The 27,122-nt window shown below is 43.2% G+C and overlaps 1 protein-coding gene across 11 annotated transcripts in view; it reads right to left on the bottom strand.

Moving 5' to 3' along the window:
- cacna1aa (calcium channel, voltage-dependent, P/Q type, alpha 1A subunit, a) overlaps window positions 1-25,473 on the bottom strand; it is an 83,794-nt gene extending 58,321 nt beyond the window's left edge. For 5 of the 11 annotated variants that reach the window (XM_034593716.1, XM_034593717.1, XM_034593718.1 and 2 more), the window contains exons 1-3: window positions 23,915-25,472; window positions 7,187-7,292; window positions 6,381-6,520 (exon numbers count right to left, since the gene is read on the bottom strand). In XM_034593716.1, coding sequence (XP_034449607.1) covers window positions 6,381-6,520; window positions 7,187-7,292; window positions 23,915-24,234 — 566 coding nt within the window. In that variant the 5' untranslated portion in view covers window positions 24,235-25,472. Of the gene's footprint in view, window positions 1-6,380; window positions 6,521-7,186; window positions 7,293-23,914 lie in introns of all 11 variants that reach the window. The other 6 variants (XM_034593723.1, XM_034593726.1, XM_034593724.1 and 3 more) reach the window with 4 other exon arrangements.
- Window positions 25,474-27,122: the final 1,649 nt, after the last annotated feature.

Genomic DNA, 27,122 nt, shown 5'->3' with positions numbered 1-27,122 from the left:
TAGAAACAATCTAAGTGCATGGTCTGAAGCCCACGTGCACAGAGTGGATTCAGAGCGTGTCCAAATCTACTTGGTTCAAAAGGGTTGAACGTAATTAATCGTGGCTGTGTTTTTTGTGTGTAACATGCAATAAACCAACCAGGGCACCATCTCATTCCCTTTGAAAGCCAGGTGCACTTGCACCCTGGTGGATTGCTATAATGGTCGTGAGAGAGATAACACTTCACTGCAGAGGAAACACATCTGCTCTGGGTTTATTGTTGATTCCTGTCTTAATATATACCAAGTTAAAATGTAAAAAAAATACGCTGACTTCAGACCAGGTTGGTCTGGTCAACCACGCCATTGCTTTTCACTACTGTGGCTGAGGGGTAGAGCGGTCGTCCTCCCACCAGAAGGTCGGCGGCTCGAGCAAAGATACTTGTGTCATGTTTGGTGCCAGTTTGCGCTCAGTTCTTACAAAGGGACTTTTTTTTATTATCTTAGATTAAAGATTAGACTTTTATTTACAATACATTGAGTGGATTTTAGTATTTAATAATATATATGCATTTAATATGTATTAACGATAGTATTTATTCAATGATAATAATGATAATAATGATAATAATGATGAGGATGGTAATGATGATGATGAAGAAAATGATGAAGAATTTTTCTCTACAGCATCTGCTGCCACAAACAGTGTCACGCCGATGAGGCAGTTCCTCATTCACACCGTCTCCACGGTGACTGGGTCCTTTCTCATTCATAAGTGTTTCCATGGCAACAGGGACCTTGGCTCATTGATAGAATCTCTGTATCACCTTGGTAACAGGGCCGAGGGAGGAGCCTGATTGATTGTTTTTTATCCTTCGCTCTTCTCTCTTTAATGTAAATGTATCACAACTCAAACACATAAACAAACACACACGTACACAGACACACACACACAAGCAGACAAAAACCATGCACACACACACACACATCTGTGTAGCAAACAGGTTCTGGTTGGAGATCAAACATATTGAGTGAGAATAATTTTCTTCACGTATGCACACTGGAAAGTAGGTCATTTAGAATAACCAATGGAAAGCAATCTCTCCTTGTCGGGGACAGAGAGGCTACGGTACATCTTACATACCTGAACTTAACACACACACAGGCAAACACACAGACGCACAACCTGCTCTTTATCCTGAGAAACACAAATGATTCGGGGGAAACACATTAAGCAATATTGCTATTACACAATCTCCCCGCTGACCCCTTCTCTGGGGAATCTAACACATTATACAAACAATCTTTTTCGTCAGCTCTCTCCGTCTGCGTTCCTGCTGACTTCAGCGAAATGTGGCTAATTATCTTTGTCCACATCACTGACCAACCTGCTTCATCTCTCCTCCAAACTCTCAGCCCCTCTCGCCTCTTTGCTTTCCTCTGCTGCCACGAATCAACCATTTTAACATCTAACGTATCCCCGCGATCACAAAAGCTCTCTCATGTTAAAATGTTTACATGAATATCTGTTGTTCTTATTAATATTCTATCATACATTTAGCAAATTTAAAAAAAATTGCATTTCATGTGTTTTTTCCAGATAAAAAAACACATGAACAAGTGAACAAGACGGAGGCACAGAGGGGAGGATGCAAAGCAAGATCGGCTATAAACTAAGGGTAATTGGACTTATAATCAATGGTGGGGATAAAAAACAACTAGCTCCTTCCCAGTGCCAAGTCACTCAGGACATTCACAACAACACACACACACACACACTTTGGCACGGAAACACGGTGGACACAAATCTACCGAAATCCAACAAGGTTGTAAAATGAGCAGCTAATCTATGCAGACAGGTTAAGTGCCATCTGTGTGTTTGTCTTCGTATGTGTTTAAAGACAGCGCCTGCAAGTGCACCAGGGTGAGAGGGAAATGGAAAGGAATGTTTGATGTGGAAATGTGGAAACGTGTGTGTTGGTGTGTGTGCGTGCTGGTGTGTGTGTGTTGGTGTGTGCGGGTGCTCTGGTCAGTGAGGTATCAAAGGTTTCAGCCAGAGGTGGGTAGAAAGGCCAAGTAGCCTTTCATGTTCAAAGAGCGAAAAACACAACCGCCATTCATCGAGAGCTAAAAAAAACCCCTCTCTGTTTGTGTGTGTGTGTGTGTCTGTGTGTGATCTATGTATAACTTGTGTTGTAGGTAATTAAAGCTGTTTAAACTAGCACCTTATGGGGATTTGTCTCCTCATGAGGACAAAAACAAAGTCCCCATAACATAATAAGGTTAGGTTAAGGTTAAGATTGTGGTAGAGGGTAGGTTTAGGTTAAGTTTAGGTTTACATTAAGGTAAGGGGTAGGTTTAGGGTTAAGGTTAGGATTAGGGTCAATCTAAATGAATGTAAGTTGATGTCATTTCCTCATGGAGGTCATGGAGACACACTTTAATGTTAATATATTTAATATATATAGTTAATTTTAGCTTCATTAAAATACAAATTTCATAAAGCCTCATTCTTCTTCTCATCCTTCATTATGCATGTCCTCTGCCTCCTTCCTCTCTCTTAGTCACTAATTCCTTTTTTCTACGATGATGCTGTTATTCCTCTTAATTTTTTGTCCTTAAATAACTTCACATCAAACACGATAGATGCCCCTGAATGAAAAGAGAATCTATAGCAGCTGCAGCCGAGCACAGGTTTGTTCTTTTTCTAAATTTAACACGGTAATAATCGCATACATTTAAAAAAAAAAAAATGAGTGGGGGGGTTGTTACTAGAGACTTTAATGTCATCTGGACAGTAACTGCGAGGAAACATTTTTGCTTACATGTCGGAGCGGCATCTCCAGTGCAACAGCAGCAGTGCCTGTGCCTTCCGGAGGAGATTTAACTGCTGTGTCATGCTTGCTCAGAGGCTTATACTTTTCAAAAAATATAAAGATTTCCTATTATAAAAGACGGGGGGGGAGGGGTGGGGGATTATGGGAGACCAGGCATTTTACTGGAAGTTTTAAGGACTGCTTCACTTCCTCCCGCTCGGCCTCTCCCTTCCTCTCTCTACCTCTCATCTTCTCTCTTTCAGGCTCTCTGTTGTGGCACGCCGAGATGAGCTTGGCTTCATGATTGCTCTTATTAAAGCATAAGGAGATTCTGCCAGAGTGTGTGTGTGTGTGTGTGAGAGAGGGAGAGGGAGGGAGGGAGAGGGAGGGAGGGAGGGAGGGAGGGCTGAGAGAAACGAACATTAGTTTCATCGGTGCTTTGTCAGCAAAAAATGCGGAGGGTTTATGTAACCCATGAAGCTTTTTCCAAATCACCACATGCACACATACACACATGCGATGACCTCAACCTAACAATCTGTGCCGGTACACACAGTTTTACCACACGACTTGTCAAGCGAGCAAATGGCACAGGAAACAGTGTGATTTAGACTGCAGTGATTTATTGTATGTTTCGGTTTTAACGGACAGAATTAATGTAATGTGAAAGCTGGTCACTGAACCTGGCATCAAGAACAGCGTGTTCCGATATCATTTTTCCCTTCCCATTACCGATTCCACTCCCTGGACTTTGTGTATCGGCCGACACAGAGTAATGATATGATGCCAATGTATTTTAATAAACAACAACCTTTATATCATATTTTAACAGCTGATTCTTCTCACCCTGTATGAAAATTATGGTTGCTATCATTGTTACATGGCCTGGCTCAGGTTTAAAAAACAAAGACATAACAGAGAATGAATAACATCTTCTTTTATTATCTAGTTTGACTGTAATGACTGAAAAATAACACAAATAAAGGAATCAAGGAAAACACAATAATAATATCCTTTAAATTGATCTGGTAAAAAGCAGCTACGCTTTATATAAATAAGTTAAAATAAGGAAATCACGTAGCGTCGCCCTTCCAAACTGAAATCTTGCGTATGATACACGTCGTTGTTTTACTTGTGGGAATTTGCTGACATTTAATGCTACGCCACTGGAAATAACTTCTTCCTTGCCGCTGTAACAAACAGTACTTGCCAGTGGCAGTACAGTGCCACTGCAGTTTTGGAGCGGCAAAGAAAAAGTGATTTCCAGGAAAAGAAAGAGGCAGTTTTTATCTGAGTGAAACAAACAGACTTAAACCTAACTCTACATTTTTGGCACCATCTGAGTCATTTCCGATGCGGTATTGGAACATCTCTGTTTTGGTTTTTTTTACAGCCACTTATAACTAATTCTTGGGGCTTTGTGATGATACTAAGACGTGCTCAGGCAAATCTGAGACATGAGCTCAGAGCTGCGGTTAACTGAGGGTCGGCAACAGTAAGACCTTCGCAGACATTTAATGCAGATTTTCCCTCTTTTCACCAACCATCACTCATCTGATCACGTTAATCTGTGAATACAAACTGTGGCACACAGACCAGCGTGTGACAGCTGCAAACACATCAGCACACAGCCTGCAGCGCTTTCGTGGATATGAAAGAAAAGAAGGAATGACATTTCATACAGTCACATGTCACACGGATGGATGCACTAACAGACACATGACATGATGGGTATAAAATTGAAAAACCAGCGTTTGAGTACATGTGATCGTGAAGCTTTATTTCTGTCACTGCATTATGTCATCTATTTACTCTGGTCCATTTCTATGACCCATAATCTAATCGGTACAGTAATTCCATCAAGCTAATCCTATCAAGGGTCTTAATTCTCCCTTGTTGACACCCTTTCCGTCACAGGCCCCAGACTGCATCCCATTTCTTCCCTTTGCCCTCATCTTCACCATTTCACTGAGCTTTAAAATAATATGTCAAAATCATAAATAAGATAAGGCTATTTTATGTTGACGGCCTTGTACCACTATCCCTCATTTGTTTTCCATCATTTCCTGCAGTGTAGGATGTGTGAAGACCACACTCGGATCTGCCTGAGGTGAAATGCATTTCAGGACACAGCCTTTCCCACAAGCTGTAAATTAGGTTTAAGGCCATTCATCTCTCAGACCAGGTATCAATCTGGGACTGGTGTTAAAAACAAAGGCCCTGCTCATTCCTGGCATCCGTGATTGAATCATAAGTTTGTCAGTGTCTCGGAGCACTTATGATCGGACCTCACTTCCCTCCTCTGGAAAAGAAACTAAGAGACCACTCCAGATTTGTCTTGAATCTGTATCTGCACATGTACGCCACTCATTTCATTACAATGTCTGTTGAATTTGGAATTTTGTCTGTGGCTTAAAGAATAGAACAAAATTTACATACCTATAAATAATAAAATAATAATAAAAACCAGGAAAACTGATAATCTTGAAGTGGTCTCTTCAATATTTTCGAGAGCTGTACGTAATTTTTATTAGAGACCAAACAATGTTGTTTTTAGCCTGTCAGACAATGTTAGATGGATGTCTGTGTGTGTGTCTGTGTGTGTCTGTGTGTGTGTCTGTGTGCGTGTGTGTGTGTGTAGGAGAGAGACAGAAAGAGAGAAAGGAAGTGTGGGCCAAGGAGAGGCTGAGCAAATCAATGTGCTGCGTTCAGTGCAGCCTCACAATGAAATAAGGTTTTACTCATTTGAAATAGTAAAAAAAAAAAAAGAAAATCAATATGTGGTGGTCATTGTTGAAAAGGTGGCAGTGGCCACAAATAAATCAATGTATGGGAAATATTTATGGTTCATTGTGAAACTGTGGCAGGTCAGAGGACGTCAGCTGAGTAGGCGATCGCTCATGTGTGGCCCGGCACACAAAACCCGTGTTCACACGGCTAAAAGAATGTGGCCAGCGGTTGTTCACAGTGGATATTTTCATATGGAGCCATTGCCTTTGTTTTCTGTAACTTACTTTTTACTCACTTTATGGATCTGATTCATTCTCTCCCAAAGTCTAAATGTGTGTTATAGACTCTGATCATCAAGAGAGACAGTTTATTTCGTTTTATTCTGCTGACTCACAGATTATATCGCTCCGCAGATAATTGAAGTGGTTCTGCACAATAATTCTGATTAACGCCATATTTCTCCAAATTAAGCTAATTTGTCCAACACCAGTGATTTTTTTTCCTCCTCTTTTCTTCAGTCTCTCTAATATCTGTTCCCTCTGCGCCCCCCCGCCCCACCCCCTGTCTCTGTGTATTGTGGTGACATTTGTTCACTACCCGGGTAGTTGGCTACCTGCAGCTCTGCTCTGTGATCTGACTGCTGCCTCGCACAGAATGGGGCCATTCATTAGGGCAAAGGAGCAGGGAACACACCCGCCCGCTCGCTCACACACACACACACACACACACACACACACACACACACACACACACACACACACACACACACAGAATTTTTGTCTTCATGCAGGTTACAAGCTGTGCGTGTGTGCACTGCACATGTGTTTGGCTCGTGTCTGTTTGCTCGCCACTCACCCTGTGAGCACCACCACGAAGTCCATGACGTTCCATCCATTCCTCAGGTAGGAGTTCTTGTGGAAGGCGAAACCAAGAGCCAGGATCTTTATTCCTGACTCAAAACAGAAGATCCCAATGAAGTACGGCTCGGTGTCATCCTGAGGGGAGAGAGAGCGAACGAAGGAGGGAAGGGGGGGAAAAGAAAGGAAAAAGAAGGACGAAGGGAGGTTAAGAAGGAAACAAGATAAAGTGAGAGAGATGTTGGTAGCTAGAGGATCTGGGGTCTTTTCTAACTTTGTAAATCTATATAAAAGTTAATTCTGATTAAAAGAAAATAGATTAATTGCACTCTATAAAGCTCCTTGACACAATATAGGATGTGGACATTTCTTTGCAGGCTGCCATCTACCTTTTGCCAAAAGATTTGTAAATGCAATATTTAACTTGCTTTTCACAGCAAATATTGATATGAGATTCATTTTATTTAATTAATCACTATATACGCACTATTTAGATTAATTATTGAATTACTTTACAACTCTATTTTAGACACAACATTCTTATTTATTGTTGTGATAATGCGTCTTTCTAAATACTGCACTGCATAATCCTATACAATATAATGGTATCTATGAGAATGTGTATGGTTCTCTCGTGTCATAGTTTTCGAGGTGAGAAACCATCCTCGTTTTCTTTGCCTCTCTTAGCTGAGTAGCTGCATACATCCTCCACTGAAGCAAAATCAATAAGGACTCTGAACTGTCACCTGGATTTAATCATGTTTACATACGACTCCCACACAGTCCCGTGTCTTTTTAACTCACCAGGCGTTCAGACAGCGGCGTCTTGTCTCCATCGGGCAAATGTTGTTCCAGAGCCAGGACGATGCAGTTGGCAATGATGGTGGCGAGAATCATCCACTCAAATGGAGTGAAGAAGGTCAGTCAAGGAACAAACAACTTCCACAACCATAAATCTGAACAGTTAAAAAGTACAGCTTGGCATGATAGGTGCTTTTTTTGTTGTTGTACATAATCATAAAATCATGTGAGTCACCTTTATAATTTTCCAACAAGATTTGCTGCAATATGCTGCATCGATTAAGATAATCACATCCCTTCATCAACACATATTTGTGCCAGTTTTCACCAGGGACAGTAAAAAAAGCTTTATTTCTGGATTGGTGGGAGGAAGTGCAGATACGTCGTCCATCTTTATCTACAGTCTGGTCTTCACACATTTGACAATATGTCGTATCAATATGACTTTGTTGGTTTGAAGTGGCTCAATGACGGGGTTTCAATTAAGCGTACATGCTATTGTCAACACATTTTTCAACAGACCTCTCTATACTCAGACAAAGGCACAAACCTGCAATACAGATTCATTACAAAAATGTACTGTTTACACATAGATATATATATTTTTACTCTGTAGTGAATATTTATCATATCATCCATTCCTTATACTGCATTTACAAGAATGTGTTCATGGAAATAGTGGCAGGACGTGAATAGGACCCAACATCGAGGAACACAAATGAAACCTTTGCGGCGTTTAAAAATCAGAACAGAATCTAACAGGTCAGACTTAAAAACCTGGACCAGAACTACAGCTCTGAGGGACTGATGTCTGGCCTCTCGCTGACACACACACCCACACACACACACACTCACACACACTCTCACACACACACACACACACACACACACACACACACACACACACACACACACACACACACACACACACACACACACACACACACACACACACACACACACACACACACACACACACACACACACAAGCTATCATTATGAGTCAGTTAAATATGTTCTGCTAAGTGTATGTTCTGGTAACACACCGCCCACACAGACCAAACAAAACAAATAAACACTCACACAAACAGCAACATGGGGCTGTATGAAAGTGTTAGTGTGTGATACCGTGGCCCGGAGACTGAGTGAGATTTATTGTGACATCACCGTTTGGCTCCATGTACATAACGTCCGAGGGCGAGTTCACCGAGAGAGAGAGAGAGAGAGAGAGAGAGAGAGAGAGAGAGAGAGGGAGAGAGAGAGAGAGAGAGACGAAGGAGGGAGTGTCTCATTGTACAACTAATTTTGTTTGTCACATTCTCTAATGCGCACACACAAACACACACACACACACACAGAGGCAGTGTCTTTTTAAATCAATCCTCCTGTCTGGTTAAGGTCACAAGATAAATAGTTAGATTTAAAATAGGAGCGAGAGTGAGTGGAGAGAGTGAGAGAGAGAGAGTGAGTGCAATCGTAGAGATGAATGAGGGATCAGGACAGAGGGAGGGACGGACACAGGAAGAAAAAGACGATGAGGATAGAAAGATGACAATTAGGACATTTTAAAATGAATATAAAGTATAGTGAAGTATCAATATCGACTGTATATGAAGGAGGGATATGAGCACCAGTCTGTTCCTGTTCTATTCTTTCACCCTTTTCCTACTTGCTTGCTTCCTTTGGGAAAAAACATTCCCATGGCGGAGGGGAGGAGGGGAAAGTTTGAATGGTGAAGGAAGAAAGGCAGAGCTATTTATGGAATCATACATCCCGCGTGTGCGTGTGTGCGTGTATGTGTGTAACTTCGTTACACACATGCTGGCATACATACGCAGTTTGTTTTCTCTGGTCATGATCGCCTGATCGTACACCACAATGTGTGTACGCGTGTTTGACCGCTCCACACAGGGACACGTTGCTCTAACACCCAGGGCACCATGTAATTAGCCTCCTTGCCCCCCCCAAGCTATGTGTGTGTACTAACGTGAGTGCGTGTACATGCATGTATGTATTTGTACGTTTTGGGCTCTGAGAGGGCAGAGTGTCGCAGATTGGAAAAAAAAAGGGAAAGAGAGGGAGAGAGGCAGAGAGGCACAAGGAGGCCGGGGGGGACAGATGGAGCCACTGACAAACAGGAAACTGACAATCGAGGATCCACCACTCACCTAATGCAAGTGACAATATACATACAAATACAAACCGGCCATCTCTGTGGCAAGATCCAAAAGATGCTTACTGTTTCAAGCTAAATATGGCAGTAGGCACTGACCAGCAAAAGTGGCAGCACAATGCTTCTCTCTCTTCTTTCACGTCCAAGCTGGTTTAGTTTAGCTCTTATCCGGCCTCTCTTCCCTTTCAGGAACTACGATACTGCAACCTGAGCTTCTTCTCCACACGTTATAGCGGACTGAAGACTGAAGCAATTGCTAGTTATCATATCAATTTGTGTGATTATCAAGTGTACCAGGCAGAGAGAGGGAACATGGATGAGGGGCGGGAGAGAGAAGAGGGGAGGCAGGGGAAGAAAGGGCAGAAGAAATGGGAGAGAAAGATCAGACGGAAAAAATTTCCAAACATGAAATCTGGATGGTACCAGGGGGGGTAAAAAGGATTATTCGAAATTTAAGTCATAACATTTTAAGAGAAAAAGTTGCAATAATACTCTTATACTAATAATCTTGGTTGTACCATATTTCTAATGTTAAGTCTGTCCGCACACCAATCTTCCTTATAGGAAACACTGACGTTCGTAGTTATAGGTGCGTGAAATATTCACAAGAAGCCTCCTGTGCACACATACACATATATATACAAAATTCAACACATGACTCACGCTGTGCCATAAACCTTTTAATAATAAATCTCCTCTTCCTCCTTCCTCAATAGATCGAGCAACATGGCTGAGATAAAAGAGGAAGAATCACGGGTGTGAGAGAGAGAGACAGAGAGATCAAAATATGTTGCTCTCATCCTCTCTCTCCCTTCATCTTACTGATGTTTTCTTCAGTCTCTCTCTCTTTTGCTTCCCTTGTGTCTCTCACTGTACCCATAGTTCTGCACACGTTTGCTTTTTATTATCTGGGCAGGTGTGTGTGTATATATATATATATATATATATATATATATACACATACATAGTGTAATGGGGACAGCAGTAGGTCGTAGACGGAGAGGTGCGCCAAGAAAAGAGGAAGTGAGGCCCTCACTGGAGCCAAATGACGCAAGCACACACGCATATACACACTGGCACTGGCCTTTTCTTAACCTTGTCCATCACCCCTCCGTACAGTCTCCATCTTCCCTCCCTCTCCACCTTTTCTCCTCCTCAGTAAAGCCCCCGCCTGCTCCTCACTGATATATTTCTCCCTCTCTCTAACCGGTTAAACCTCATCTCTTTCTCCTATACATCTCCACTTCCTAATCCCCACACCTTCTTCCATCCCTCTATCTTTCCGTCTCTTCCTCATTCTTTCCAACATGTCTTTTCCTCTCTGCTCTTTCCCCTTCTTCTTTCTCTCTCTCTCTCTCCTGTTTTCTCACATCCCTCCTTCCCATTTTTCCTCCATCCACCTTTCTGTCATCCAGCACGTCCATCAATCATCCAAATCCCTATCATGCCATCTTCATTCAATATCGAAAGAGAGAGGGAGAGAGAAGGAAGGAGAGATGCCGCATCAGCAAATGTGCGTGGACACAAACAGCAAGAGACAGAGAATGAGAAATAAGGTTGCATGGTAGGGAAATATATGAAAGACTAAATGAAAGAGTGGAAGAGAGAGACAGAGAAAGAATGAAGGAGAGGAACTGTCCTGTGGGCACAGAATGATTGAAAAGAGTGAGTGGTGAGGAATAAAAAAGAGGGATGGGGAGGGGGGGGACGTAGCAGAGACAGGGAGACAACAGTGAGGAAGAGGGAAGGGCAGAGACGAAGAGCCCGGGAGTGCTGAATGAGGGATAAACTGAGAGAATGACAGAGCGGTGTGAAAGTATTGCGGCATTTTCTTCTCCTGAGCTGGTGTATATGCTCTGTCAAAAGTAGGTTAGTGGCTGAACACACACACACACACACACACACACACACACACACACACACACACACACACACACACACGTATAGCAAGGGAGGGGGAATGAAAGGAACATAGGAGAGTGGGTGGGAGGCAATACATCATACTGTCACATACAGTATGTAAGTGTGCCACTGGTATGGAACCACTGCAGCCTTCACCTGCTTCCATGCATCGACACGAGTGAAACGTCTCAGCACCAACACTCACAGAGAGCATAACACTCCCCTGTTATCTAATCAAGCTGCACCAAAATCACACACACTCATAGATATCAGCTCCCTAAATAGGCCAGATTTTTCGGGCATCAACATCCAGGAATTATTGGAATAAGGAAATTGGTGATAATGTCAAACAAACGCTCACGATCTCATGAATGTTGACGCAAGTGATTCCTGCACCTGCCCCCTCAAATTTGAATGGTTTCCTCCCCGAACCGAAGTTCCATGACAATCCTGCCAACGAACGAACAAATGCAGATGAAAACATAACTTGGGCCACGACTTTCTGTCCAAACCCGACTGAGCCAGAGAGAGAATTACTCGAGCCACACCCAAACCCGACAGGCATTCAGTTCTCTGTGTCCAAGCCCGACCCAAGAAATATGTTTTCCCCAATTACAGGCATGTGCAGCAGAGATACATTTAGTAGAAAACCCAATCAACGTGACTAAAACCTGAATCTCATCTCAAACCTTTTGTCCGAACCCGGGCCGACTCATCGGTACCCAATGGGACCCGGGTCAGGTATCCACACTCATATATGTGCTCTACATACATACACCACCTCGAGACTCCACTACGCTACACTTGTCTGCCAATGGAGTCCAGACCAGCTGCCACCCTTTGGGGAGGTGCCAGCCTTCCTATTAATAACACGAAGCATGATGGCACACGCAGGCCGCTCTCACTCACTATTTCTAATAAATACCACCACTCTTATTTGTTTACTGTATTAACACGTGTATAGCTGAGAAAAACCTGGATCTATAGTAGCAATCAGGTCATTGTATAAATCTATAAACTTGAGAGCGACGAGGGTCCGGCTTTGCAATCAAGAGAAACTAACGGAGCCACAAGCAGAATGATTAATGTCCAGTATATAGTCTCCTCCCTCTGTTGTGCCTGGTGGGTACAGTGTAAAGAAGGTATGTTGCCTTAACATCTTTTCTCAGCCTTTTCCATGAACATAAACTAAAACTCATGAATGTACTTTGCTTTTGCTGCATACATGAATTCATGGTATTTAAAAGCTTTCGCATGTGAGAAAGTTTTATTCTAATTGTGTTTTGTGTTATCCTTTACACGTAGAAAAAGAACATAAGAAGCAGAACTGTCACTTTGCAACCTTCCCTTTCCTTCCTCACTCAGCTTCTATGTGTCCTTCCCTCCTTTCCCCTCCCTCCGTCCCTCTCTCTCCGTTCTGTTACATTATGCAGCAGAGCAGCGGCAGAACAGCTCGAATGATTACTTCATTTTCTTGTCACTTTTCCCTCAGAAGCGATGATTTGATAAAAATGAATAAGATTAAGCGCTGTGGTTGAGACCCATCTAATTATTTCGATAATCAGCAGCCATAAAAGATAAGAGACATGGCTGGAGTGCAAGGGCATCGCACACGCGGGTGTTATGGGCGTTGCGGAAACCCAACTTTCACAAAATAATAATGAGATTATATCCTATTAAACAAATAGAAGGAAAAAAATGTGCATCATCTCATCCGTATTTGTTCAGGGCAGGAATATAAAGGTATAACTTTACACAGGTGAGCAGTCAAATTAAATTAGTTTTAAGATTTGCCCTCATCTTATCACAATCAGAAAAACTTTATTGATCCCCGAGGCTAAATTGGGTTTATTACAATAGCTCCAAAAAATTGAAGACATGTAGATAATAAAGAAAAAAGGGTGTGCAAACATTTGTGCATTTATAAAATCCATGCAAAAGTGTTTTATTTACATTAAGGTCATGTGAGTGACGACATGACAGCTTCCCAAAAGTGAAGCCACCTGGTGGATGGTTAAAGAATAGGTCTTAAATCCTGTCTCCTCCGTGTTAGTTGATGGGACATGGACCAAACTAAAAAGGCAAATATGGTTTTGTTATTTTAGGTATTGTTTGGTTTTAATTAGTTAGTTGATGCGATAAAAACATGGTGTAACATCGAGTCTGGCTCCAAACAGATGGCAGCGCTCTTATCCAGGATATTTTGGCTTTATAGTGGGAAGTCGTCCATCTTTATATAAAGTCTATGGTCCCAACCTTCAAAAATGATATTATATCTTGCAGTGTAAGTTTATCTTTATTTAATATTTATGTTTGGAAAATAAGAAGTAGTTTTCCCATTGTTAGGCCAAGATTTAAAAGGGTCTAGTGATTCTAGTTTAAAGCCAAGAAGAAGAAAGAAAAACCAATACAACATGGAGTCAATTGAATATAGAATTTCATATGCAAGGAAAGACAATACACTCATTTGACTGTGAGGGCTCTCCACAGCAAGAAAATGGCCTCCGCTAAGCAGCACTGTATCATGGGACAATATTCCTCAATCTCTAAATGCAAAGAGAGAATCTACTTTTGCTGTCGCATTCAACCCGCAACCAAACGCAGGACAACAACTTGGATCAAAATACGATCTGGGACAAACCCCAAACCAAACGCATTGTCCTCAAGGCAACAAAAACTATAATGATTTTACATTTATTCCACTTTAGCAGCATGTTTGGCTGCGTTGCCGAAACAAACAGAAGTGCCTGAAGGCCAGTTTAGCCCTGCTTGGCCTCCCTCATTCTGATTCAGCATCAGGCGCTGTGTATAGGCGCTACACCCTCTCCTCCTCGCTGGCTATTCCATATGGCATATGTTGTGTCGCTATCTCACCCCTGCCACCGCCTCTCGCTTTTCACCCACATACAGCCAAGCTGTCATTTTGCACAAGATGCTGACGCTGGGGTGTGTGTGTGTGTGTGTGTGTGTGTGTGTGTGTGTGTGTGTGTATCAGTGTGAAGTATGTGACATTTTTTGTTCAGGATGGCGGTGCAGGTGTGTTGATATGAATGTGTACCTGACAGTACTTGCAGATTTAACTATGTGCACTCGTCTGTTTTGTCTGCCAAAGTGTGCGTGCATGTGTGTGCATGTGTCTGTGTACGCGAGTGTGCACCAACACAAGAGCGCAGGGTTTGTCTAGTAACAGCTGAGGCACATGACTAAAGAACACGGGCCCGGAAAAAAAAATAAAAAAATCAATCCATCACAGACTCTCTCTTTCTCTCTCTCTCTCTTTCTCTCTCTCTCTGTCTCTATTTTTCTCTCTCTCCACGTATCCCAATACCAAAAATAGCTCTGCCCCACGTCACTGCCCCCCCCGAACACGAACACACACACACACACACACACACACACACACACACACACACACACACACACACACACACACTCACAGACACACACGCACTCTCAAAGACACACACACCTAATGTGCACACACGTCCAAACTAGCCTGCAACTGAAACTGAATTATTCAACAGAGCCAGAATGCACAGCTAAGAGAAAGGGGAATGAGAAGAAAAATGCTGAGGGAGAGGACAGGGAGAGAGAAATATCAATCCTCTGTCCGGTGTGAAGACAATAAACATGGACACACACTGGACCAGCCCAGGGAACCAAGGGGGGGGGGGGGGGGGGGGGGTCCATCAAAGCTGTAAGAATGTTTGTTCATCGATATCAGATCTTTTAACAGGTTTAAACTGGTCCCAAAAACAATAACTCCTTTCATTATAACAAGGTTATTTTAGACAATGCAAGGAGACATGTCCTCTGTGCTGAACCTTCATTCTGATCTCTGCCGTGTAAAAGCTTCTCTTTTAAATTCCGACCACATCCGATGTGTCATGTCAGCGCAGGTATTTTAGGATGAAGGTAACAGGCGACGCCTTGTCCGGAGCGATGTAACGGTGAACTAAGACTCCACTAAATGAATTTGATGTGGTGTAAAACATCTGCACACACAAGGTTTGACTCGGGCAGTGGGCTCAGCAGAATTTGCCAGTGCACGGCTACTGATACCAGATATTTCTAGTGTGATTTATTGTCCTGTTGCTATGCAGCAGCATGTTTCCGTATTGATTTTGCTTCCATTGCTCAATCGCCATATATGTTAGAAGGGCCATGCATCAAAGAAACTGCCGACGTGAGGCATTTATCAGACTCGAGAAGCTCAATTTGCAATCTGAATAAAGAGGAGCTTTGCCTTTGTATCTAGTGACTCACACACCTCCCTGACAGCACGTTACCAAGTCGCTTTCAATTTACTTTCATTCATTAGGCAATTTGTTACCAATAAGAATTTAAGCCAGTGGAATATCAGTGATCTCTGTCGTAAAGACTTTCCTCTTCATGACCTGCCCTCTTTTTTCTAATGACAAACAAAAAGTTCTTCAGTTTCTATTAGAAAACATTCATACTTGATTGTTGTGATTTAATTTGAGATAAAAAAAACTAATTCAAATGCTGTGATGAGAAAACAAATACTACACCGAAACAATATTGTGAATCATTTGGTCTGAAAGTTAAATGCTTCATTTGAGTTAATCTGTGAGCTTCCTCACATCGTTTCATTCATCACACTACTTTCTGTGGAAATATCAACTGTTTCAAAATAAGAGAAGAAGAGTGACAGAGAGAAAGTGAAATGTAGATTCCGCACTACCTTGCATTACCTCAGTGTTCATCCACCTCAATGTAAGAACAGGACACACAAATATATTCACAGACTCACACACACACACACACCAAGTCACTTTTGTCAAAGACAACAATATACAATACAGATGAAAAAATATTCACTGCACATATTAAAAAAAACATGAAGTATTTTTCCAAGTGTGAAAAAGAAGAAGAAAAACATCTAAATAGATTAGGCTTTCTTATAGGTTCAATTTGGTTCTATATCTGCTAGTGTTTACTGTGTGTGTGTGTGTGTGTGTGTGTGTGTGTGTGTGTGTGTGTGTGTGTGTGTGTGTGTGTGTGTGTGTGTATGTTCATGTGTGCGTGCTCATGCAAACCCCAGTGTCGAGTCTGCCTGTAGGGACTCGGGATATGGATCAATTCACACATTTATTACCAGACAGTCAAAGGTATGAGGTAGGCAGATTGAGCCCAGAGGGCGCACACACACACACACACACACACACACACACACACACACACACACACACACACACACACACACACACACACACACACACACACACACACACACACACACACACACACACACACACACACACCACATGCACCTCGTGTTGCTGACAATTACGAGCACAAAAAACAACTGAAGAAGTCACCAGGATTATTTCTGCACAATATCCCCAAAACGTCTAATTGTTTAACAAAAATAAATAATAAGAATAGTAATAATTTGCTTCACAAAAAGATGAAACGTCCAATTAGAAGCAGAACAAGATGCAGGGGTGGAGATTGAAGAAAACGGAAAGAAATGTCAGAGAGAGAGAGAGAGAGAGAGAGAGAGAGAGAGAGAGAGAGAGAGAGAGAGAGAGAAGAGGAAAAAGTGGCACTTTCAATGTGTGTGTGTGCAGTTGTGAAATATGTTTAATCTGTTACAGTAAGGAAAGTCTCCTCCCATTCAAGGACCAAAAAACTAGACCCTACAGGGAGAATAACTCCTGGTTAAGAACATTGGTTATGATTTGGATTGGACGTGTCACTGTTGGTTGGGTTAGTGGAGGAATGAATACTCTGTCAACACAATGCATGTCGAAGCGACACAAACAGGTTGACGTGTGTTCTGGCTGCAGTGTAGCTGCCGGCCAACCCTGAGCGTTTGTCTCTCCACCACTTTGTGTTAAATGATTTATATGCAGACAGGCAGTTTGATTCCCTCTCTCCCTCTCCATTGTTTCTCATTAGTCCATTCCACTCTATAATGTCTCCGTCTTACTGACTATCTCCCTCCCTCCTCTATTTCTGTCTCTCCGTCGTCCATCTCTCGACTTCAGCTGCACATTACAAGGACAGAAACAGCCTTTTACCTCCATCTCTCTCTCTCTCTCTCTCTCTCTCTCTCTCTCTCTCTCTCTCTCTCTCTCTCTCTCTCTCTCTCTCTCTCTCCTCTGCTTAAGAACAGATCATTGTATCCCACAAAGCGCAGACTCACACAACTCCTTTTTGCTGGGTTGTGAAAGGTAAGAGGTTGGTAACACTTGATATTAGGGGGGGGGAACAGCCGGATACCTCATGATGCAATATGTGATACATGGGCCACGATAACGATAATATCACGATACAGTGATTCTGTGATAATATATATGTATATATATTGCAATACAATCATATAATTATACATCATTATATGTCTGACTGAAGAATACAACATGTCCCTAAAGAGGTAAAGTGAAGGAATTGTGAATTTATTGACACAATTTGGTTTATTAAAACATAAATTGTAATTTTAAACACTTGAGTCAGGACGACGATATATTGCCGTAGCGATAGTTGTCCTAACCCTACCTGATATATCTTAAGAACAAAACCACATACATACACACACACACACACACACACACACACACACACACACACACACACACACACACACACACACACACACACACACACACACACACACACACACACACACACACACACACACACACTTAAAAAGCTGATGTTAAGTCTGTGTAGTTATCAGCTGACAGTTGCAAGCTGGAGAAAGGCCAATAAATAATTTAGATTCTGCAGTGAACGTAGATCACTGACTCTCCACATCCACCCAAAAACACCCCGGCCCGTCTCTATGTCTCACTCTGTCTGTCTCTCTTCATACACTGTACATAGCCTGACTATGTCTGTCTCTGGACCTAACTCACAAGAGTCCTGACTTTTCTCCATGGGGCTCCTGGTGTCATGGTACACCAAATATGTGGGGGGGTTAAAAATATGCTGCTCATCGCACCAACCAGTATTTGTTAGCAGTTGAAGGAAAAAAGGTCAGTTTAGTTTTGCCAAAACACACAAATACCCATATGATTGACTCATCAGAATATTAGCAGCACTAAACTGGTGATAGTGGAGGCGGAGGGCTTGTTGGCAGCATGTGTACGTGGATAACACAAAACACAACAAAACACACAACTTCCTTTAATTTATGGAACTAGATCAATAGACCACATACGAGACTCAACAGTCCCATTAAATTCGATCAAATTGCACTAATATTTGCAATTTATCATCGATAACAATCCCGTATATTTGCCATTTTTTTCAATTAGATTCATATATAATCTGAAAAATCAACAACAATGTTGAATAAAAGAATCCTGGATCTGCCCCCTGGCCCGGATCCACACCAGGATTCTTTCCTGACACCACATCCTCCCAGGTTTCATAGTAATCCAGTCGTTTTTTGGATAATCCTGCTAATTAACAGACAAACACCAATGAAAACATAACCTCCTTGGCAAAGGTAATGAGGCAAATCTATGATCTGCAGAGCTGCCATTAATTAAATGTTTTTCTTTTTTACCAGAACTGTAGAAACACGACAGAGACGCAGGAGGAGCTCGACTGCTCAGGGACACAGCTGAGCCAAGAGATTAAACTCAAATGTCTTGAATGGTCATTTGTTCTCTCATTGATTCTGGGTCATATATGATCAGATATAGAAGAGGGAGATTAAGGCCCGGCTCCTCCCACACACAACACAAACATCCTGGCCTATACAATACACACAAATTCACTGATAGCATTCTATTACATTCTGCTGAATTAACAATGAATAGTTTACAGATTATTCTCAATAATTTCTCTAACTTAATATCCTCTGGTTAATCATAAAAAACATGACCTGTATTATATTTCATATTGAGCTCTTTCTTACTATAGATAGCTAGAACATATATTGACTTCCTCTCCATTTACAACAGGAAGGGAAAACACACTTAAGTGTGTGCTGATGACGCATGCAACGCCATATGGTGTGCATGTGTGTGTAATTGTTTGTATGCTTAAATGAATGTCCTGCAGAGGCACACATTTTAAATTTGCTGACATTTGCTAAATATTTAGAAAGAAACATAAAACCAAATACATGAAAAATGCATTTGCAGGTTTGTTGGGTTTTCGATTCGTTCGTACATCCGGTGTATATCACCTGATATGGATTTCACAAGGTCAAAGGGGCATTTGGGGTCAAAGATCAGATGAGGATTTAATTTCTAAGGTCCTTCCTGTGGAGTTTCAAATTTCCCCCAGCATGTAACATGATATCTTCTATATCTGAGCACATTACGAGGACAATAAGAGCACAATCACTACATAGGATGTTAAATATTTGCATGGTTTCAGTTTACATTGTTTTGCTTTTGGAACAAATATGGCTTAAATATGATTTTCAGAATCATTTTTTAAATAGAACTCTCCTGGAAATCATCTTGCGACCGTCCTTCTGTGTCTCGTGACGCCCTGGTTTGTCAACCAGTGAGTTAGAAAGGCATAAAGTTCAGTTGAAAGCTACAAGGGGTTGTGTATGCCCAGGGCATCTTCACCTGTACCTGGTGATAGTGACCGGATTAATAAGAAACCTTCAAGGCACCAAACTACAAACAGTAAACACAAGCACTGATACTCTGGATGAATCACAGTAGATGTGTGTTGTTTAAAGTTCACCTGTGTCATCCATCGGCCGACATGAGGCCTTTAAAACATGTGGGTCCACATCATGTAAACACACCACAAGGCCTCAGGTAGCTGCTGCCTCACCTCCAGTGAAACCAGACGCTGACATTAGCATTTGTCTCCCTGCAGTTGACCGCTCTGGTCCATGACTTTGCAGGAAGGACTTATTAGATTAACAGGGACGTTTGTGGAGCCACCGTTTGTTTCCCCCGGCGCGCGGCGGCGTGTGAGGCCGAGGACAGGAAGCTGTGGGCGGGACGGAGCTGCACCAGGAGCCGTGGGAGGAGGAGGGCCGGGTCACACACTTGATGGACAGGTGCACACGCACTGATTTACAGTAAACTATCAAATAAAAGTCATGTTTAAATAAGCAGTGGGGGGTGGAGTCACCTGCAGCCTTGTACTGTGTGCATTTTTTAAATTATTTTAATTCAAGTTTTGGCCATAAAACAATGTCAATATATATATCGATATTATGTTTGTGCATTGTGCAAGTACTTGAGGAGGGATACCACATAACTGATCGAGCAAAAATGAGTCTTTAAAAGTAAGAGAACTAATATTGCTGCTGTTAATAACATTTAATGAGACGCTGTTTTTCTACCACTTGTTTCAGAAAAAGGAAAATGGCACCGTAATGGGTCTGAACTCTGTGGTTCTGATTCTCATTAAACGACCAACTATTTGTCTACTGTATCTAAATGTGGATGTGAGCGAATAGTTATTTATATGGTTGTCCCATGGGTCCAGAGTCAGTTCACAACTAAATAAAGCTGCAGGTCATAATTCTGCTGAATAGTGGTTCCGTCGAAATTCACACATCAGGTGTAAAAAAATCCGCATGTACCTGATAAGACCTCTAATGGCTGCAGGTTCGAATAAAATCCCCCAGAATTCCTCGGTATTTCAATGAACTATTCCACTAATATTTCTGAGCTCTTCTCTGCTTTGTATTAGGGATTAGGATTTACTTAATTGCCGGCTATTAAACTGTCAGTGAGGTATTACACATATCAGTAGAGAGAAAAACCTCTTAAATTTTGAGGTGTGAGATGGATTTAGACCGAAAGTCAATCTTTGACATCAGCAGGGGAAAAGGGTGGAAGCTCAATGCTGTTCAAATGAAGTTCACGTGTCATGGGCGTACGAGGCGGAGAGGTGCAGTGGGGTCTGAAGTTAACTCGGATGACCTTTTAACTGAGACAGACCTCGTCACTACACCATCTCCTGCACAGTAGCTCATTTAGTGGGAGCTAAACTTTTCAAAAAGGACAATTAAACATGAATCAGACAGATATAATTCAACCCTTGGCAATAAATGAGTAATTCAAGAACTGATTACAAATGAGACATCCGCGGTTTCAAAAACATGAAACATCATTCGATGGAAATTCGGATCTCAAATTAGTGTTTCACCACGAAATCCATTTGGTTCCTTCTTCTAACCTCAGCTCGGTTAGTTTCCCCACATTTAGCCACATAATAACATCATGTATCTCAAACTTCATCAGGCTGGGCCACAATACACCACATTTGGTCAGTATAACTGTGTATGTGCTCACTATAGGGAGGGAGGGTAGAAATGATGTTACCATAGGTGCACCTCGCAATTTATTACAATCCAGTAAACAGTAACAGCACAAAGCACAGCTGCAGAAATTACCAATAAATAGAATCAACACCCTGATACAGCCTCAGCAAATATTGGACATTAAAAGCTTGACAAAAGCAGGAGTTGGGTTCAGAGCTATTGTGTTGGATTGTGGCGTTACTGTTGTTGTATCAAATACCTCAAACGTGTACCTGCAAAAAACCCTAAAAGCATTTATTATTATAGTTTCAGACAATCGACATCAACTAAAATACACAATTCTACTCCTAAAGCTGTTTAAAGATGAGATAAACACCTCTCAGCTCGTTCACTTTACAGCTTTGCACATTACAACACATATTGAACTAGTTCTCTTCATGTTTACGATTATATTTCACACAAACACTGGAGCACAGTGGCGCCCTGGCGTCCCCGGGTTTGTGGCTGACCTTTCATATACGTCTCTGTCTCTCATTTCCTGTCTTCTTTCCGCGTTCAGCTACCGTATCCGATAAAGATGTGTGACGACTGCCAGTGTTTTTTTTTTTCTTTTTAAAGATACCAGCTCTATTCTTGGGTTGTTCCTGCCTCCATCTCCCCCCATGCCCCATGCTGATGGCAAAAACAAGAAAACTCAAAGCTGACTGTGTGCTTTATTTAGTTAAATATGTTTAAGGCTGTGCAGTGTTTGTCTTTCACAGAAGACAAATTGTCAGGATGTAAAGCACACAAGTAGCTAAACAATAACATTGGCTTATTTCTCATTCACGTGTCCCATTGAGGAATGACAGTAGAGTCAGCATGCACAACCCCAGAGCCCTGAAGCTCAAGCAGCTAAATGGAAATCAGCTGCAATTAATTTATTTACACATGTGCTTTTCCAACTGTGACATGTCAACATGTCTCCTGTTTAAAAAGGTTGTTTTCACGGGACAGAATAAGGGGTGAACTATAGTTTTCTGTGCAAAACTATCATTCTCACTCGTATTTGTGTTTTGTTTTTGTTCTATAAAGTATTTTGGAGGCGAAATCTGTGGATATTCAGCATCACATTTCCTACACAGCTCTCTCTCTCTCTCTCTCTCTCTCTCTCTCTCTCTATCACTAAAACACATCTGTCATTTAGAATAGTGAATAGACATGATTCCGAGGCGTTATAAGTAGCTCTTGCATTTCCCTGAGCAGCCCAATTAGTGTGTGTAGTTATGTCATGGCTCAGGCATCAGAATGGATCAATACAATCATTATTCCAATTTCCGCTCTTGTCATTAACACTCACACAGAAACTTGCTTTTGTGCTTTTGGACAAATAAACACAAAGCCGAAAAATGGAGATCTCGCACAATCTCTGCCCAGAATGGTGCAATATGTGCCGGTTTCTATAACAGATGCAAATGTGGGGGAATGCTGCAAATTTGACAATATCACATTCTGTGTTGGTAGTATGCACGCAAACACACACACACACACACACACACACACACACACACACACACACACACACACACACACACACACACACACACACAAACTCAAACACAAACAAACACAAAGATTGAAATGATAGCACATTCATTCAGTGACACCTGCATATCATGATTAAGAGGGGGAGCCTCAAAATGGGAACAAATGATATATAACCTACTGTGTCAATGCACAAGTTAATAAGGTACCATGCTCACACTTCTCTCTCTCACTCTCTCTCACACACACACACACACACACACACACACACACACACACACACACACAACCTAGAGTCACCTGCATCGTGCTGATATGGGAGCTTGTGTGTACACTGCAAGGATACACACACGAACACACACGCACACGGACAAACACACAAATTGTAGCTGCTTATTTTCATCTCTCTTCCTCTCTCCCACCTTTCCCTCCCTTCCCCCTCTCTCTCCTGTGCCTCCATACCCGCGCTAGGCCTTTAGCCTACTGTACATGCTGACATCAGCAGCCAGCAGCGCCCCCTAGACCCCCCCCCCACACCCAAACCCCAACCACCACTCACTCACACACACAGGGAGCGTATATCAAAGCAGGTCCCAGACCTGTCAGGAAATGACTAACAAATGGAACTGATGTTGATCTACAGCCCCATAAAAGAGGCCCCTGGTTCATGTCCCCTGCCCCTTAATTACCTATAAATTAGCCTACATGTCCAGCGTGTCCTGTGGCCCCCCGTGCCCCCTCGCATGCTCTTGCATTGATGCATCTTACACCTTTGACTTTGGGTCTTAGTGTAAAACCTACACCTCACGGAACAAGAACAAAACAAGTCAGACGTCTGTCAGCACTTTACCTGATCCGCGGGCATGGTCTAACAGCTTTCACTCACTGTACACTGCCAGGAAAAGGATATGGCCATTCGGTGATCTTTTTGGCATATTTTCTCACGAAGTTGTCCTCACTGAAAATGAACAGCGAGCGGTTGACGGTGAAACAGTTCTGGCGCACGGGGATGGGATTATAGAGGGCCATAGTCCGGGCTCTCTGCGCCATAGACTGCTTGTACATTCTCTGGGTCCCGGGCCCACCGGGTGGACCGTGGCCATGGCCGTGGCCGTGCCCGTGTCCGTGTCCGTGGGGGCCTCCTTGCCTGCTACCACCGCGGCCGCCCGGGCCCCCTCCGCCGGGCCCTCCGCCGTACCTGGACTGTACCTCGTCTCCGAACCGCGCCATTCTCTGGACACCGAAAGCCAATCTTCACGAAGCAGCGGAGAAGGAGACCGATAATGCTCAGCTGTGCAGCCACACAACATTACATCCCATCTGGATCGGAACGTCTCATATGCACAACGGGTTGTCTGCTGAGCTTCTGCTGAACACCTGCACCCGGCGAGCAGTTCTGCAGCTCTTGGTTTTAGTAGACGAGGACGCCCATGTACCGTCTCCGTCTCTGCGCGTCTGTGCCAGCGGCCGATTGTAGGTGTGAAGAAATTAAGCGTGTGGTCGGCTGGTTGACTGGTGGCAGCGTGTGGTCACTGTGTGGTGTCTCAGTCCCTTCGTGTGTCCGCACAGAGCAGGAATCGTCCCCAGCATGAAATCATGGTGAGACTGTAGCGCGTTAACATGAATGTTTCATGTTCTCCATGGTTCATGCCTGTATCAGAGCGTCCTCAGCCTCTATGGACAATTTATGTTTTTCCTGCCATGATGCCTTGTAATGACTAAAATATCTTAAATATCACACAGGCCTCAATTAATCAAATTGTTTAAAAAATACCGGAATACAGTTATGTGCCTTTACATACGGCCGTCAGTGACGTTAGAGTTGGCATTTTGGAAACAGATGCGTCTCCGAAGATTTAAAAGGCATTGAAAGGGAAAAAGAGCTCCTGCTATTTATTTATTTATTTTTGAAATATCCGCAATGTTTGATACAGTGTGTGGCAATAATGTGGCTCTGGAACCTCACAGTTGTATTCCCAGCGCGCTCCGACAAGCCCTGAGACCAGGGAAATTGTTGCATTTCACGAGTCTGATTTCAGAAAAGCACAATCTCAAGTGGAAAGAAGGAGAAATACCGTTTTCCTTTTGGAACGTCGCTGTCATCGTTCGTCTTGCGCCGTGGATGAAATATTTTTTTTCTCAGACAGACATTTCGGCAGCATCCTCCTTCGTTGCGACCATCATCTTCTGTCCGTCACCTGCGCGGCCATCCAGAAGCTGAGCGAGGGACACACGGACGGCGTCGTCAAAGACAAGGGTACGACGGCTGCTTCTCCGCCGTCTTACACCCTCTCATGATCTTGGTTCCGTCGTTCGAGTTCCAGCGGTGCCGAGAAAGTCCCTCACCATCCCCGCCCTGAAAAGTCTATACCTTCGTCCGCAATGATAAGCCCAAATGTCCTGGCAGCGCGTCCCCCCTCTCTCTCTCTCTCTCTCTCTCTCTCTCTCTCTCTCTCTCTCTCTCTCTCTCTCTGGAGTATAGACTGGTGCGCTCCTCACGGCCTCCTCTCTCTTCCTCCAGCGGCCCCAAGGGGAGGAGGAGGAGAGGGACAGACGGGAGGACGGATGGATGGATAGAGAGATGGATGGATGGATGGATCGGTGAATGGATGGAGACAAAAATGACAGGGAGGGGACCAGGTGTTCATGTGGAAGTCAGTGCAGACGTGAAATAAATCGCACCGTGCGCGAAATCGTTGCCTCTGCAGCTTGTGCGAACTGTAACGAGAGCTCGGTCGGTTCTGCAGCTGCAGCACATGACGCACGCAGCTCGCTCAACTTCCAGACGTAGGTCACGGATCGAGGCACCGTCTCTCGCCTGTTTATTTCACGGTGCTTCGGGCTACATGTACATGGCCCTGCCCAGTTGGACCGGACCTCTCGTGTCCATGCGTAAAACAGCCAGTTGGCGTATAGATGATGGGGAGACATCTGCAACTGTGTGTCTGTGTTTCTCATGTTCCCACACCTCTGCATCAAAAATACTTTGCTTATTATAGCCAGGTGTGCGTGTGTGTCTGCGTGCGTGTGTATTTGTGAGGAGAGGGGAGGGGGGGATGTTGGCATCATGCAGCTCCTGCAAAGATACAGCTGCAACCCAAGCTGACAATGACTGCGCGCCCACATGTAGGCGCGTGAGTATTGCGCGTCAAAGTGTGTGTGCGCGCGAGTCTGCGTGCGTTTGTCAGGGAAGGTGGAGGGGGGGGGGCGCTATTCTTAGCAACAGACATTTGGAAATTAATGGACGTAGAGAGCTCCCTCCTCCCTCCCACCCCGAAAAAACGACTCGAGGATCTTCTTCTTCCTCTTCTCTCCTCTCCTCTCCCCATCCCCTCCTCTCCTCTCCTCTCCTCTCCTCTCCCCATCCCCTCCTCTCCTCTCCTCTCCTCTCCTCTCCTCTCCTCTCCTCTCCTCTCCTCATACTCCTCTCCCCTCCTCCTCTCATTGCTCTACCTAAACAGTGGCGCCTGTTCAAGGTGAGACCATATGCTTTGCACTATGGCACAGGCACAACAAATATTTTCAGTGACATAACACCTATAGGAAACAAAGGCAAGGTGGTTGGACCAAGAGAAAAGAGAATAAACTGGAGTTTTTGTTTATGTTTTTGCTACAACATGTGGGCTAATCCACTTAATCTAGAGCTGCTGAACAAAACGGAAATGATGCTGTCTGAAAACTGGTTTTATTTCTATCCTGCTTGGACAGAACTACTAAATCTTCTGTTTATGAAGATTATAGAGGTAGAAGGTCTCATATTCAGTGATTGCAGTCACCATTAACTACACGGTGAGCACAGAACACTGCTGCTGTGTTATGTCAGGCCTCGAAGAGGAATTGATCACATCACAGGACAACATTTTCTTAATCTATTATGTGACCTAATTGACTGACTCCAGAAATAGGAGTCCCATTCACTCTGTGAATGGGAAATGATCATAAACATACAGCGGGCTGTGCGGGTTTAAGGATGACCGGGGAATTTATTCACCTCACCGAGAGGTCGAGTCAGGAGAGAAACCTTGCACGTGGGAACGCCAATCGATAACGGCACGACCTTAAACGTCCATACGATATGTCAGAATGGGATCGTTTTGCTTTTGTGTCCACTTAAGCAA

This window comes from Hippoglossus hippoglossus, chromosome 8 (assembly GCF_009819705.1).
Source record: "Hippoglossus hippoglossus isolate fHipHip1 chromosome 8, fHipHip1.pri, whole genome shotgun sequence".
NCBI classification, from domain to species: Eukaryota; Metazoa; Chordata; class Actinopteri; order Pleuronectiformes; family Pleuronectidae; genus Hippoglossus; species Hippoglossus hippoglossus.
Note: the sequence above shows the minus strand (reverse complement) of the source record. Positions and strands in the feature narration are given on the sequence as shown.